This window comes from Eutrigla gurnardus, assembly GCF_963514095.1.
Source record: "Eutrigla gurnardus genome assembly, chromosome: 18".
Classification (NCBI taxonomy): Eukaryota; Metazoa; Chordata; class Actinopteri; order Perciformes; family Triglidae; genus Eutrigla; species Eutrigla gurnardus.
In genome coordinates this window covers 19,553,196-19,568,838 of record NC_139929.1, presented here as the reverse complement: position 1 = coordinate 19,568,838, position 15,643 = coordinate 19,553,196, and the positions used below count along the sequence as shown (strand labels likewise).

Below are 15,643 nucleotides of genomic sequence, written 5' to 3'. Positions count from 1 at the left end.
GCCAAGTCCTCAGCACAAAACCAGTTGATTAAATGTCGTGACTGTTTCACCAACTGGCTCATTGATTCATTTAGTTAATCTTCTCACATGAACATGTTTCCATGTTGGAACTTGTAGATGGGTTGAATGTAGTCACCTCTTATAGACTGTTTACCTGCATTCAACCAAAGCCCGCTCGAATGTGATTGGTCAATACTCCTCAGACTGAACACAGAAAGCAGAACTAAATCTGGTCCTGTTGCCTCCAGATTCTGCATCTGAATACAATCTTTATTCTAGAGAGTACAGACGCTGCACCGCAGCAACAAACACGGAGACATGAATCCCCCAGAGACATCGACAAGGCCCGGGCCATTACAGGGAGGGATGGTTATTTTGTAAAAAACAAAAGTAATAATAATAAAAAGAACATTAAGGAAGAGCTTGGGAGCAGGCATTTTTTTGTCATTAATGCAATGTAAGGCGATTCAATTGTGCAGCACATCCTGGGTGGATTTTAATCACTTTAATGCACTTGAAGTGAGCTCCGTGCAACTCTATTATCTAGGAAATGATTAGCCAGGACTCAGTATCAGCAGAATATTAAATGAGTGGGAACTTCATCTCTAAGTGTTGTTCTTCATTGTTTCTGAGACGCTTCCGGTAAATACCCCAGGAACGTGGTAGGTCTATTACAGGGTAGACATACCAACCCTGTCCCTACAACTGTAATCATGACAGGTAGGTGGCAGTTTAAAACAGTGTGAAACACGTGGTTAATGAACAAAACAAAAACTAAACCCTACAAAACAATGATGGTAGGTTTAGTTAAAACATCAAGGTTTGACTTACAATCACTATGAATAGAAACAAAACAAAAATACATTAAAGTACTTGGTTATGTTTCGGCAATACGAGTACAGGGGACAAGAAGTGCAGTCTCCTGGGTGAAAGTCCTGTGTTATCTGACCCGTCCAGTGAGGATGGGTCTTGTCATGTGGGTGACTTGAAAACGTTGTCTAGCTCTCTATCATGGTATCAAGTTAAAAGTAGTCCTGATTTGAAAACAGAAGTTAGGAAGATCAAACTCACACAGTGTTGCTATTTTTGTATGTATGCAGGGGGGCTTTAGGATTATGTTATCATCTAACTTAAAGTGATTGATTTGTTTTTCACTCAAAATGAACTTCACAAAAAAAGATCTGTCCTATCTTTGATTTAATAAACAAGATTTGTATCATTCCAATATGTAAGGTAAAGGAATTGTATGTTTTAGTGCCATTTTAAGTTTGCAGGATATTTTGATGATTGTTGAAATCATTATTGAAATCATTATAGATATAATTTATTTTGGCAGGATAATTGTGACATGAACTGTTGATATGGTCCACCAACCAGAACTCCTTATATGGACTTCTGAAGCTCATTTGTTGCTCATATGTTTGTTCAAACATAATCCACAACAAAATACCCTTGAAACATGGGAACATAGCTGTTAGGCTACCAGGCTGCACACACACACACACACACACACACACACACACACACACACACACACACACACACACACACACACAGCGCCAGCAGCAAATATCCCACCTCCCGTTCATGCAGGACTCTAAATGGAACCACCAGACCATCCCCTCTGTTGCCCAGCACTACCACTATTCATTATCTTTCCTCTGGCCCCGAAGCCGTATTTAACAACGTTCACAAAGGGGATCGCAGCCTCCATGTTATTTTGGTATCTGAAATGTCATCTGATGCTCAGGTGACTAAAATGGTGCGTCCTGATTCGCCCCAACGAAGGCAGCTGACCAGCATCACGTCACTCGTTCCGTCTGCAGGCTCAGAAAAGGTCATTTATGCTTTCATCTCGTCCAAACATGACCATGCGACACACTTAATCGTGTTATTAGGAGAAACATCCAAAGACTGCAGTCCAGGCAGAACACATACTGAGAGAAGAAACATTTAAAAGAATTGTACGGTTCTGCTGCCTTGAATGATGTTGCAGTCTACATCTGTGATCTGCTAAATCGGTACACTGTTCCAGTCAAATCAACAAAATAAAAATAAATAGCGCTTTGTTTGGCTGTCTTTAAAAGTGATTTGATTCAGTTTGGTGAGAGGTAGCTGGGTGGTTGTGTCTGTGACTGTAGCCGTTCACAAAAAATGGTCCAGTGCGTTTGAAAGCACAGAGCAGTAAAAGGCAGATGATCCGGAGACTCACCGAGGAAGCGGAAGGTCCTGCGAACCAGCGGGTTGAGGTAACAGCAGTCTCCGGTGGCCACGGTCTTCTCTGAGCGGTCGAACTCTTTGGACGTGTACTGGACCAGGAACAGCACCGTCTCCGTGATCGTGATCTAGTGGGGAGAGGAGAGAGCATCAAGCTGTGTGACGGACACCTTTTGTCTCTCAGTGGGAGACACAGCTGTTTAAACTCACCGGAACATCTGGGAGGAGGTGAGCTCACGGTGCTGGGAGACTGACTGACCTTAATTTATTGATTGATTTATTTACTGATTTTTATAAAGAAAGATGGGATCCGGTCCACGCTTCCATCCATCCCTGATTCAGTGATGCAGGCTGGTTAAGAATGAATTAACTCTACACTTGTTGCAGGTGGTTGATTTTATTTATGTTCTACAATAATATTATTGATTGATGTGAACGAATCACCACATATGTTCATTTATGTGCCAACTATCCATTTACTATCCATTTTTCAAGTTATTATTCCGCCTGTTTTTCCCACATCTTTCAAAATAGAAACTTCAATCAAACATCAAAATGTTCAGCTATATTTCTTATTCATACCTTTAAAACTTTCAGAAATATTTCATATTTTCCCCATTTATATGAATGGAGGAATGTTTAACCTTGACAGAAATGCATGCATGTTCACCATATTTGAGCCAACTATTAATATAATAAAATACCCTTTGGTATTATTCAACTTTTAAATTACATTCATATACATTTTCAACTATTTATGTAAGTTTTTCAGCATCCAACATTCCAACTGCAGGTTTTTATGTTGGGGACTATTTTTCGTGGTGGAAGCATCCACATCGGTGCTCTTTCTGGCAGCAGGACGGTATATGTGGGTCTAAACAAACTACAGTGCATGTTTTTGGTGATGAAAGAACATGTCGCCAGGGCAACAGTGAGGCTCATTGGTGTATGATAAGTTAACAAGATGGAAAATACAGAAAACCTCCATAAGGGTCATTGAATATAACGGTGAGGCTGCAGACCGTTCCTTTAAAGGTTCCCTACAGGGGAAGGGGGAAGCTGGGTCCGGAGCTTCCATGACGACGCTGTGGGTCAGGACGGGTTATCATAACCGCCATGTGAGAACTGTGCAGAGCGGCGGCCATTAGCTAATGGGGTACAACAGAGAGAAGCTCAGATAACAACACACACAGAGGGGTAGTGACTACAGACATTACTACATCATATATTTACATGGATGATAGATGTTTGCAGCTATATTAGTGTGCTGTATAACACATTTAGCATTTTTTTAATTTGTTTTGGTTATGTTTAGACCCCAAAACTACTTTATTACGTTGTTCCTCTTTGGAGGACAGTCTTACAGGACTGTTCAGCTCAATCCATACTTTCTCCAACTTACATCTCACAGTAGTAACTGAGCTCATGGATTCTGAAAGTTAACATTTATGCTTCCAAAAAATCCCAAAAACGGATGTCAGCAAAAGGACGAAGCCTTCAAACCTGGTTCCTATTTGTACAAACCAAAATCAGTGCAATGTCAATATATGAAGCGTCGCTGCCAGCAGCTCCACAGCCTGCCAGTCACACTGCACCATCCCACTGCAGCCACCGCTGTCCTCAGACAGACAGACAGACAGACACCAGTACATTTACTGCCACGCCAGCAGCTTCACGATCCAAACTGCTGAGGAAAACCAGAGCCAGGTCCAGGACCAGCTCTCTCTGGACCAGCGTACCCTCACACAAGTAACTACCTTTCAATATTTACATCATCATCCTTTGAGCATGTGACAGGAATGAAAAGTGTCTCCTTGTGATACATAACAATGTTACGAATGAAGTCTTTCAAATTTTAAAGGACGTTTAAACTCTTAGAGTGATGAGATTTCTGGAAAATATCTCTGTTTTAATACATAAAAAGCAAAATAAATATATAAATATGTGTAGCTATCATAAATCTCCTCTTTAAGCCTCCGGAACATTTCTGTGCCGCTTGTCTCAAACTAATTACACTATTCACCTCCCTCAGACGCAGTCGCTCCCTTTGGGTTGAGGAATATAAAATGATGGTGGTCATAAAGGTGATCATAACACGAGTGATATTAAAAATAACAATCATTTTATTAAATCATTTACATACAGATGGCGCAGTGTGTTTGGGACGTGCCAAGCGAACCTGGGGGTGCACTCAGAGACGGGATCAGAAGGAACACATTAGCATACTTAGTCATGGCCAAACACATCCACTCCTGTCATCCTGTTTAAACTGAAATAATAGAGAAATAATATGCAATAAGCACCTTTTCATGGCTTGTTAGAGACGACGTGTGTCCCTCAGAGGAAAGACGGACCTGTGGCTTTTCTCCTGCGACATCATGTAAAAACAAATTGTTCTGACATCAGATTAGGCTCGCGTATCACGTTAACACCTTCTCACTCCGATGCGTCGAATCATGCAGCTCAGTCAGAGCTCCGAAGCCTCAAACTACGTTTCCCTCTTCACAGAAAGTCAGTCTGTTGCAGCCATTTTGGGTCTATTTAGGGTTTTTGTTAGAATCTTTTTAAAGTATTTATATTTTGAATTATGGTTGAAATTCTGAATTGTGAAAATGGGTGTGATGAATACTTATGTGTTATATACTTATGTATGTATTTTGTGGTGATGTGTGGTGCCGTAATTGATCCCTGTGTCTCACCTGGGAAATGGGCGTGTCTAGGTCAGGTTCTACCTGGAGCCAATAGAATGCCCCTATATAAGGGATTTATGTTTTGTTCAGGTTCAGCCAGCAAGAGAGCAAACAATTTTAAGTGATTTTGTCCTACATCAGACCACTATCTTGGTCGCACAAATAGCGACATTGTTTGAATTTTATTTTGTTTTACTGTCCCGTAAAGTCAACCAGTTTTCTGTTGAAATATATGATTTAATTTAAAGTTAAACCCTCTCGTGTGGACGTCTTGCCAGGAAACACGAAGGGTGAGCAAAGGGTTAGTAGTTGAGCTTCATTCAACTGACGAATCTCTAGTTTACTTTTAGTTTTGCACGGGAAACAAACAGTGTTCTGCCTGATGAAAGTCCTGTGTTTGTTTGACCTCCTCCCTGGATGAGCTCTCTCTTTCTGTTGCCGTTCTGTTGCTCTGCCCATAATGCAGCAGGTGTGTTGCTTCTAAATGCTCACACGCCAAATGAGCGTCTTCGGGCGCCAAGAATCACCAACCAAGATGCATTATTGGGTGACTTGGCAATAGGAAGAGGTTGTTACTTTACTGCCTCTTAATTTACGCTCTGCTTTATTTCCCCCTCACTGCCGTCTGCCACGTTATGCAAGAAGCACTCACACAAAAATATACCTCCTTAAGTGGCATGTACGAGGAATAGAAGTGTCACATTCATCATCGGTATTCTACTTCTTGTTTCCTCATGGTTGTGAAGCGCCGCCTCCCATTTAAGCCACTTGACTCCGTCTTCATCTCCGTCACAGTTCAGCACTGTAACGCGGCAGTGTTGACAGCCGTAGTCGTGTTTTCACATGTTTGCACGTCCCCTCCATTCACGACTCACACTGCATTTTTTAATCCACAGATTTTTAAAAGCCAAGCATCAAGCTCTGCCACTTTTTTTTATAAATGAAGACGATAAGAAACATATTAGGCTTTTAAATCCCATGGATGCGCTGGTGTGCAGGTGGCATTCATCAAGTTGAAACAAGTAAATTATGACAAGTGAAAGTCACACAGGTAAGAGGTTCTTACTGAATAAAAATCGGGACACTCAAGCGAAGCTAATGGAAAAAAATGTGAGAGATTTGAGAAAAGAATATGAGAATATTCACGAGATTATGCCGGTTTCATGTCCTTTGATTTCTTACTTTTACTCTAGTTTTCTGTCCTCATTCATGGTAATAATGTCAAACACAAACACGCATGTGTGCACGAGTGTCATCACCATCGTATCTGCCTCGTAAAATCTACAAGTTCAACACAAACTTCAGTACCCGTCCTCGAACACGCCATAACTGCCATTGATTCCATTCTCTATCAGCAAAGCATGCTGTCTTTGGCTGCAAGAACCAACAGTCTTCATGTCCTCCCGTCATCTGAGGCTGTGAGGACCCAGTGGATTTCTTAATGGAGTCACATTTTTATGCTCAAAAAAGTCTGTAACGCATTATTTCAGATTTCATGAAGGCGAAATACTGCAATCTGTGGAATGCACACAAGTTGCAGCGACTTTCTACTTTATTGCTGCAAAGCGAAGCACTTGATAAAATGACCTGATATTTAATGACTTCCCTCCAGCCAGTATCAGACCATCTAAATAATCCTCAGTAAAACCAACTCCGTCCAGGAAGCCTACAACCACAGGGCAGCCTGCGATGGATTAAATCCTACTGAATTATGCATTACATCTCACACAAAAAAAACCAATGACTTTCAGACACACTGAATGAGAAGCCCAATATTAAAAGAAGAAGAAGAAGAAGAAGCGAAACTCCCAGGAATATCAAAAGCAAGTGAACTTCAAATAGTGTTTGCACTTAACACAGCACGCCTGCAGACAAGCTGATTTCAAACAAAATGAAAATGTACAAAGTGATTGGGATCAGCGAGGGTTAAGGCCTCTTTGTTTTTCATGCCGATGAGGCAAGACGGAGGCGGGATGGAGGCGGGATGGGGGCAAGATGGAGGCGGGATGGGGGCAGGATGGAGGCGGGATGGGGGCGGGATACGGGCAAGATGGAGGCGGGATGGGGGCAAGATGAAGGCAAATGGAGGCAGTATCGAGGCAGGATGGGAGCAGGATGGAGGCGGGATGGGGGCAAGATGAAGGCAAATGGAGGCAGGATCGAGGCAGGATGGGAGCAGGATGGAGGCGGGATGGGGGCAGGATGGAGGTGGGATGGGGCAGGATGGAGGCGGGATGGGGGCAAGATGGAGGCGGGATAGGGGCAAGATGGAGGCGGGATGGGGGCAGGATGAAGGCAAATGGAGGCAGGATCGAGGCAGGATGGGAGCAGGATGGAGGCGGGATGGGGGCAGGATGGAGGCGGGATGGGGGCAGGATGGGGGCAGGATGGAGGCGGGACGGAGGCAAGACGGAGGCGGGATGGAGGCGGGATGGGGGCATGATGGAGGCGGGATGGGGGCATGATGGAGGGGGGATGGAGGCAGGATGGGTGCAGGATGGAGGCAAGACGAAGGTGGGATGGGGGCAGGATGGGGGAAGGGTGGAGCCGGGATGGGGGCAGGATGGAGGCGGGATGGGGGCGGGATACGGGCAAGATGGAGGCGGGATGGGGGCAAGATGAAGGCAAATGGAGGCAGTATCGAGGCAGGATGGGAGCAGGATGGAGGCGGGATGGGGGCAAGATGAAGGCAAATGGAGGCAGGATCGAGGCAGGATGGGAGCAGGATGGAGGCGGGATGGGGGCAGGATGGAGGTGGGATGGGGCAGGATGGAGGCGGGATGGGGGCAAGATGGAGGCGGGATAGGGGCAAGATGGAGGCGGGATGGGGGCAGGATGAAGGCAAATGGAGGCAGGATCGAGGCAGGATGGGAGCAGGATGGAGGCGGGATGGGGGCAGGATGGAGGCGGGATGGGGGCAGGATGGAGGCGGGACGGAGGCAAGACGGAGGCGGGATGGAGGCGGGATGGGGGCATGATGGAGGCGGGATGGGGGCATGATGGAGGGGGGATGGAGGCAGGATGGGTGCAGGATGGAGGCAAGACGAAGGTGGGATGGGGGCAGGATGGGGGAAGGGTGGAGCCGGGATGGGGCAGGATGGAGGCAAGACGGAGGCGGATGGGGACAATAGGGCAACAACGGCAATGCAGCTCTGAATCAACAAACAATAAGAAAACAGCTTCCAGTTGGTTCTGTGGAAGCGGCCTGAGGACGCTGCATCTACTGCACGTCTGCTGAGCTCCTGCTGCTCCAACAGTGATGAAATAACATAACTTAATAATAACATCCTCACTTATGTAACACGTTGGTGTGCCTAAGATGATTTGGAATGAGCTTACATAAGAGGGAAAGAAAACAAAGGCGAAATGAAGGGCAAACAATAGAAGTTACATTGTAGGAAAAAAACAGATAATGTCCCGACAGAAATCACCCATATCTTTTTCTTTAAGTTCATGGTCATTTCCTTCAACCCTAAAATGGAAACTTCTATAGATTTTAAGGATGTACTGTGTATCATTAACACCTATGGCAAAAAGTCCCAAAATGAGTCGGTAGCGTCAGGTAACACTCATGAATAAAAGCCGAACAGCTGAAACGCTGCATCTTAACTCCATAACACACATCATTTGATTTCATTATTTTTGTGTGAACAAGGTTTCTCCAGATAGAAAATCCAAATGGAAGTTTTTCGTGGTCGATGACCGCTGACTCGTTGCTATGTTGTAACATAGTCATACATATGGACATAACGGCTTCATGGATTTATTACGGACAGGACGACTGCGCAGCTCGGTCGTTTCTTTATGGATACAAAATCTAAGAGGAAAACGTTTTCATTTCTGCGGTGACTGGGACGGACGAGCGCCCGGCACGTTACTAGCTAAAGCTATCGTTGCTATGTTGTAACATAGTCATACATATGGACATAACAGCTTCCTGGATTTATTATGGACAGGACGACTGCACTGCTCGGTCGTTTCTTTATGGATACAAAATCAAAACTACGAGGAAAACGTTTTCGTTTCTGCAGTGACTGGGAGGGACAACAGGCGCTCGGCTATCTACTGCTAATGTCTACGGGGTGATTTGAGGTGAGTAACTTCATGCTAAAACACACATATTTATGTCGTTTTGCCACACTATTTGAGCTAAACGAGCGCCGTGGTGTCTCGTATGGACCCAACCTGTGTTGCATAGGTCTTGGAATTGTTTTCTGAGGCCCAGGAAAGCAGATAAAAGTTGCCCCAACGGGTTAGCATTGGAGTGAGTCTGGAAGGCTGCCAGGCAGGTACAGATCTCGGGCTAGGCAACGTCAATTTTTGTCTGTTTTTTTGCTTCTAATAAGTCGGGATGACCCTGAGGACAACGGAAATGGGGTCAAAAATGACCGGATTTCTCCTTTAATGGACTTCAAGAGGAAGAGGAGCTGAAGAACAAGTGGCTGAAACTATTCCTCAGCAGTAGAACTCCTTCTGATTATGGTAAGGGCTGATTGACCAATCACAATGTTTTTAGGGACACATTCATGTCAGTGCAGTTTAGTTTTAGGGGAAAGTAATTTTTAGGAGCTAGAGTTGTTGTTTGGTGATATTTGAAGGGGAATGTGAAGTCATGATTGACAGATGATCTGAGTGAAGCAGTCATTGAGCCAGGGGCTCGGGGAAATGTAATTGGAGTAGGACCGTCAAGAGGAGATGTAACTTTAACTTTCCGTGTGTGTGTGTGTGTGTGTGTGTAGGCTGAGCTGCATATTTCATTTTCTATTTCAAAGTTGCCCATGCATTCAAGTGAAGGTGTTCTGTGAGCCTTCATAGCTCAGAAGCAGGTCTCCCTCTTGGTATGGTGGCTTTCAGGTTTCACTGCAGGTTAAGAAGACCTGTACAGATCTGAGCCCCAGTCACATTCAATCAAGCATTAAAAGGTACAGAATACAACTTCACACACCAGCAGCTTAAAAAAAAACAAAAAAACAGCAGGAGGTCAAATCTGAACTTCTAAGTTCTTCAAAGTGATGCTGAACTGACTGAGCTGTCATGCTTTGAAGAAAGAGGCGATAGGTATGTGAGGTGAGCTTTATCTGTACAACGTGTTCATGTTCAGACTTTTCCTTTTTTGACTTTGCACTATAATTAAGTTGGTGTCTCTTCAGAGACATTTCTTTGAAGATCTTTTAAATCCAAGAAAAAAAAGAAAACTACACAGTATGGCTTCTAAAACTAGGGATGGTGTTCAAAAGCATCTCCTCGAATCTGAGTGCAGTTTCTGAATCATCTTCTAGAAGCTGGATCATTTTCAAATCCCTCATCAAACCTGTTCATGTATTATGTGGGGAATTCAAATTTCATATCTAAACCATAACAAATTGTGCCAAAGGCTCTTTCTACATTTACACTTTAGAAATACCTAAATATAAGTGCACATGCGCATATTGAACACTTCAGGCAACTAATTTCTCATAGACATCTTATAGTCCTCTTTAAACAAACCAACCTCAGTCATCTTTAAGCGGACCAAAAAAACTGTCCCAACAGCAAACGGCCTGCGTTCAATTTGCGTTGACATTGTCAGGTCATTTGAAAGAGGACTTATAGATCTGATTCTGGTCCACTTCAGATCTGATCTCACAATGTGGCTTGGTGACAAGAAAGCATTCGCTCATACTTTCATTGGTCCATAATGATTGTCAGCTGGGAACCCTAAAGGCAAAAGGGCAAAGCCAACCTGGAGCATGTTGGGTACACATTGAACAGGTCAAGTCAACTGCAACGTGGACTTGATGCAAACCCTCCTCAGACCACCACCTGAGAAGGTCTGAGTACTGTTCTAGTGTGCACAAATGGAGTTCATTTGTAGAAAACCCCCTTTAACAATAAATATGTTGCTATGTAATTCAAACCGAATACTATGCATCATCAACATATTCTCACACAGTGGTTCATATATCTTACGAAAAGTTTTATTTGTAATTTTCTGCGTGTTTCCCTTCGAGGGAAACCAGTGTGTGTTGAGTAGAGCCCGACCCATTTATTAGTGAACCCATTCAACCAGTCGATATCAGGTATATGTAGATATATGCGTATATGCTGGCCGATATACACAGATATAAAATATTAACTTTTGAAGAATCTAACATGTTAAGTACTGCTAGAATGATTCACAAATGGTGTCATTACAGTAAAATAAGATACCACGGTGAATGATAACGAACAGCAAGTCATAAGCAGGCAACTCTGATCAAATCAGGATATATCAGACTTATAATAAGTTACTGACTCATCTGCTGCAGCAGCGAAACAAGTTGCCATGAAATGGCAAGCATGGATGGTGTACTGAGCCTTGAACATAAATAGCTAGACAGTATATGTGCAGCTTATGGAGGGAGTTGATAACCTCTGTGTAGCTGTGTCAGCAGCCCAACTAGCAGCACTATGCTCTATATTCTCACCGCATGTGTTCTCGGTTAGCTGCCATGACCAGAGGCCCACAATAGGGACATGATAAACACTATTGTGGCTGCTTGTCCCCCCACCCCCCCACCTCCACCTCTGTCTCCTGAGCCCAGAGTTGCGCTTCCAGCGCTTGGCTGATTTCACACTCAGTGCACTGATGGATTAATCTTTCATTTGCAGGTTTCCCTCACCGGGATTTGGACCGACAACCTCCTGACCTTGCCTGGTCTGAATGTTTCCACCTGGCTGAACTCCCAGATGCATAAAGTCCTGTCACTGAATACAGCAGGGTGCGTCCAGGCGTGCGTGCCACCGTGCACATACGCCAGACGATGCGTGTGGTCGTGATGGGTAAGCCACACGGTCGTTTATTCAGGTCGACTGGTGGAGACGAGGAGAGGGAAACCAAAAACCTGTGAATATCTTTCTATTTAAACAATTGAATAAAATGTGTCTATAAATAACTATAAAGTATCACAATATATGATATTCTTTTAATTAAGTTATTCCGTACATCCGTGTACAGCCGGCATCATCAAAAATATGCGAGCAAATGTTGGCAACGGAATTGGCATCAATTAGAAGCTTTAAACATTTAATTAAAATTGTAAGCAACATCTGGTTGTTGCATTTTCAACTGCCAGAATCAATATTCCAACAGACTCAAATTAAACAGGTGTTTAAGTTGAATGAGTGACCGTGGTAACTGGTACCTTTCAGCTGACTTTCTGTTAGTTGCTCGTAGTAACTTTTGTAAATATTTGGCATAGATGAATGCAATGGAAGGAGGGAGTGTGACATCTAGTAGCTGGATGTTATCAATGCTGTCAATAGCACCTTTAAAATTGATTGATTTGTTTGTTGTTTTCAACAGCTGCCGCCACTACGAGCAACCACGGCTCATTTGGCTGAGAGTCATCAGTTAACAAGGTCACTGGTTAAAACACAAACAGCGTTCATGGCTGCAAGCTGTTAAACTTGTTGTCTACCACTGGACTGTTTGTAGCGGCCATTTTCAAATTCAATAAAGTCAAAGCTCTGAGTCCTGGTGTTTGAGATTCTGCAGATAATGGAGTTGGATCATCTGGTGACGTGATACCCGTTATATCTCACTGGTGTAACGTTACACGCTGGGTCTCCACCACCATATTCACCGTATCAATATAGCACACGTATCTGGAAATTCAAATTGTTTCAGTTGTATTCCCAATTTGCAAAACCAGTTTTACACTGCCGTCCTTGCGTTGCCAAACGTGCACATACATATCACCATTTTTACAAACTGTAAAAGTGTCTCAAAGATGTGTTTGAGATCTGAGCTACCACACAGTAAAACATGCAGCCTCTGATTGGCTGACAAGTCAAGAACACAGCCTCTGATTGGTCGACAGACTCAACCCAAGGCATCAGGAACTGCTAGTGGACGACTAACAACAACAACTGTTTTCAACTTGGAAAAATGGATAAATGATCCCAGGTATGCAGTTCAAGGCTGGATTACAAAGCTTCTGAAATGGATAGGATCGCACTGTAGCCCTAATCTGAACAGCACACCAGTTAGCTAAAAGTATGTCTCTCACATGCAGCGTCTCAGGGAAATTAACTGTCATATAGGACATACTTCAACCTGAGGTCTAGCCTATATCAGGCTACAAATTATATACAGTAGAATGCTGCAGGAATGAGTCCTAAATCCAGGGACCTAAAAGAAGACACTTAAATGATACTACTAAATGTCATCATGCTGACATTGTGCTTGTGTGACTGTATAGTTTGTTTAAAGGCTAACGTAGCTAACTAAGCTATTTATTCTTCCAAGTGTATTTAGGCTCCAAAAACATTGTGTATATGGTGTATATATCTTGCTGAAAAAAACTCTCAAATAGCCTAAACTTGTTTGCCAAAGGTTATTTTCTGCCATAGTCCAAAATCCAATGAAAAATCCCATTGGCTTTTCATTGAGTGCAATGCTGACTTTCGTGTTGGGCTCCAACAATATGTCATCCCTGCACAACTCAAATAGTGTGGTTGTACTTGTCCATTTGGACTGGACGTGAAGCAGTAAATACATCAATGCACATCATAAAAAAACTATGAGCATTGAAAAGGTTGCCAATCCTGCTCAATGATCTGTGATATTTAGTTCATCTCCCATAATTGCTCGTAACGTCATCAAACAAATGACTTATTGATGTGCTTGTGAACACACAGAATGAGATGGCATATGGCGGTCTGGCAGACCGTTGCAGCAGCTAGAATTCTGTCCGTGCAAGTGTTATCTGGCTAAATACATAATAGACGATGGTGCGATGGACTGCATGACTCCCACCTACATTCTGTGGAAATGGACCAGAGATCATGCGTCATCAGGTCAGAGTTGACACCCCATGTACCGAGGTAAAGTCCTCACTGCAGCGGCCCTTGCCGTCCCCTCTCTCCCTCCTATCACTCTAACACTGTCCTCTCTGAATAAAGACAAAAAGGCCAAAAAAAGATTATCCAGTTGGAAAACACAGCTTGAACATGAGTTCTTTGTGTTCTACGCACTCTTGTGATGAATTTCTGTTGGCAGTTCAGCCTGACGAAACCTGTCGGCCCTGACAGCAGCTGTTTTAAACTACCTGCTCCTCCGCTTCAGACTATGTGTGTTTTGGAAAGTAATTGCACAACGTATCATGATTTCCGCAACACTTGGCAGCTTGCTGGCAGTAGTTACTATTTGGAGAGAAAGTGATGTGTATTATGCCAGAAAGAGAGGCTTTAATGCAGATGCCAGAGAGCTTGTTACTGGCACCTGGAACTGTGATCCGGCAGAGCATCATACAGGCACAATGTGGACATGAGATGCATGTGGATGTCAGCTATTAACGGGGCTATAGATCTCCAGCTCACAGTCAGAATGCTCTCTCTGACTCTCTTCAGTGTGATGAAGTGTTGTTGCCATGACGAGGTGCTTGCAGTCTCTGTCAGTCATCTCTCTGCACTGTTTGTGTGTGTGTGCAGTCACTGAATCTGCTTTCTATTTGTTAAAGTGACTGTTTTTTAGCATTCAAACGTTGATCTCCTCTGATTTAATGGTTCAGTCTTAACATTTCCAAGGAGAATGCAGTGCTCACACAATATTAAGGCACCTAGGGGGCAACTTCACCAAGGTAGACATTAACTATGACTTGGATTAGGGATGCACTGGTACCGGTGCTGATACCAGATATGCTGGATCCGGTGTCATAACAAGGGGCCAGTCTATTCAATTTGATTGTATTTTAATTTACAATTCATTTTACAGTTTTTTTGTTTTGTTTGTTTTCAGGTGTCACAGTCTGCTCTCCTCCTCACCCACTGGTCCAGTCACCCCCATCATCCCACCTGTTCTCACAGCTGCACCTCATCTAATCAACACAATGCCAGACCTTCCAGCACTTGGATTGATCTCCCAGTGTCGTCCACACCATACCTCCTCTCTACCCTGGTAAACGCCTTTCCTGACCAAGATTCCTACCTGTGTGTTTCCTGGTTTCTGTCTGCTGGCACATATGGCTACCTGGCGTTTTTCTCCAGGTTCCTGTTTGAACTGTATTCTTCTTGTGTGCTTCGTGTTAGGGTTAGCTAAACCCGTGCTCCAATTGAATTCCTCTTCAGAGGCCGTAGCCCTCTTCTTCTGAGGTTTTGCTGAACTGCTATCTGGATCTGGCCCAACACAGACCCGTGTCATCGGGGTCTTGTTTAAAAGTAAGGGTAAAAAGGAGGGTGCCAGATTGCTGTTTTAGTTATGGCTTTAATAAGTGTTGTAATGAGCTCCCTCATGCAGCGCTATTGCATGCAATGTCAATGCAAAGACGTGAATGACGGGTCATGAATTAATTGTAAACGCAAATTTGCTTTCCTTTCTTTTGTGTATGGAATTTCAGAAATGGAGGAAACAAATGTTGTCTCCTGTGTCTGTGGTCCCCCAGAGGTCTACGAAAGTAGTTCACATTAGTCCAGAGACCAGACCAGACTATGCGGAGAAACCAGAGACTGTCTGTGGTCCAAACAACATTCAGTCCATTCAGATAACAAGCATTGTTAGCTTGTCTTGCACAAAGACCCAACAAAGCATGACTTCACACTTTTACAGACTTTTGTTTGGTGAACACAATTTTAGAGATAGGGTGAGGAGCAACCAGAGAGAACTCAGACTAGGGCCGCTGGGTCTCGGGCATCTGATCATGATCCCCCTGAACACCTCCCTTGAAAGGTCTTTAGACACATCCAACTGGGAAGAGGAGCTGGGATCCAGAATACGC

At 43.8% G+C, this 15,643-nt stretch overlaps 1 protein-coding gene across 1 annotated transcript in view; it reads right to left on the bottom strand.

The window, feature by feature from the left end:
• plppr5b (phospholipid phosphatase related 5b) overlaps positions 1–15,643 on the bottom strand; it is an 80,136-nt gene that overhangs the window by 46,471 nt on the left and 18,022 nt on the right. The window contains exon 2 of the mRNA XM_084033827.1: positions 2,213–2,345. Coding sequence (XP_083889953.1) covers positions 2,213–2,345 — 133 coding nt within the window. The remainder of the gene's footprint in view (positions 1–2,212; positions 2,346–15,643) is intronic.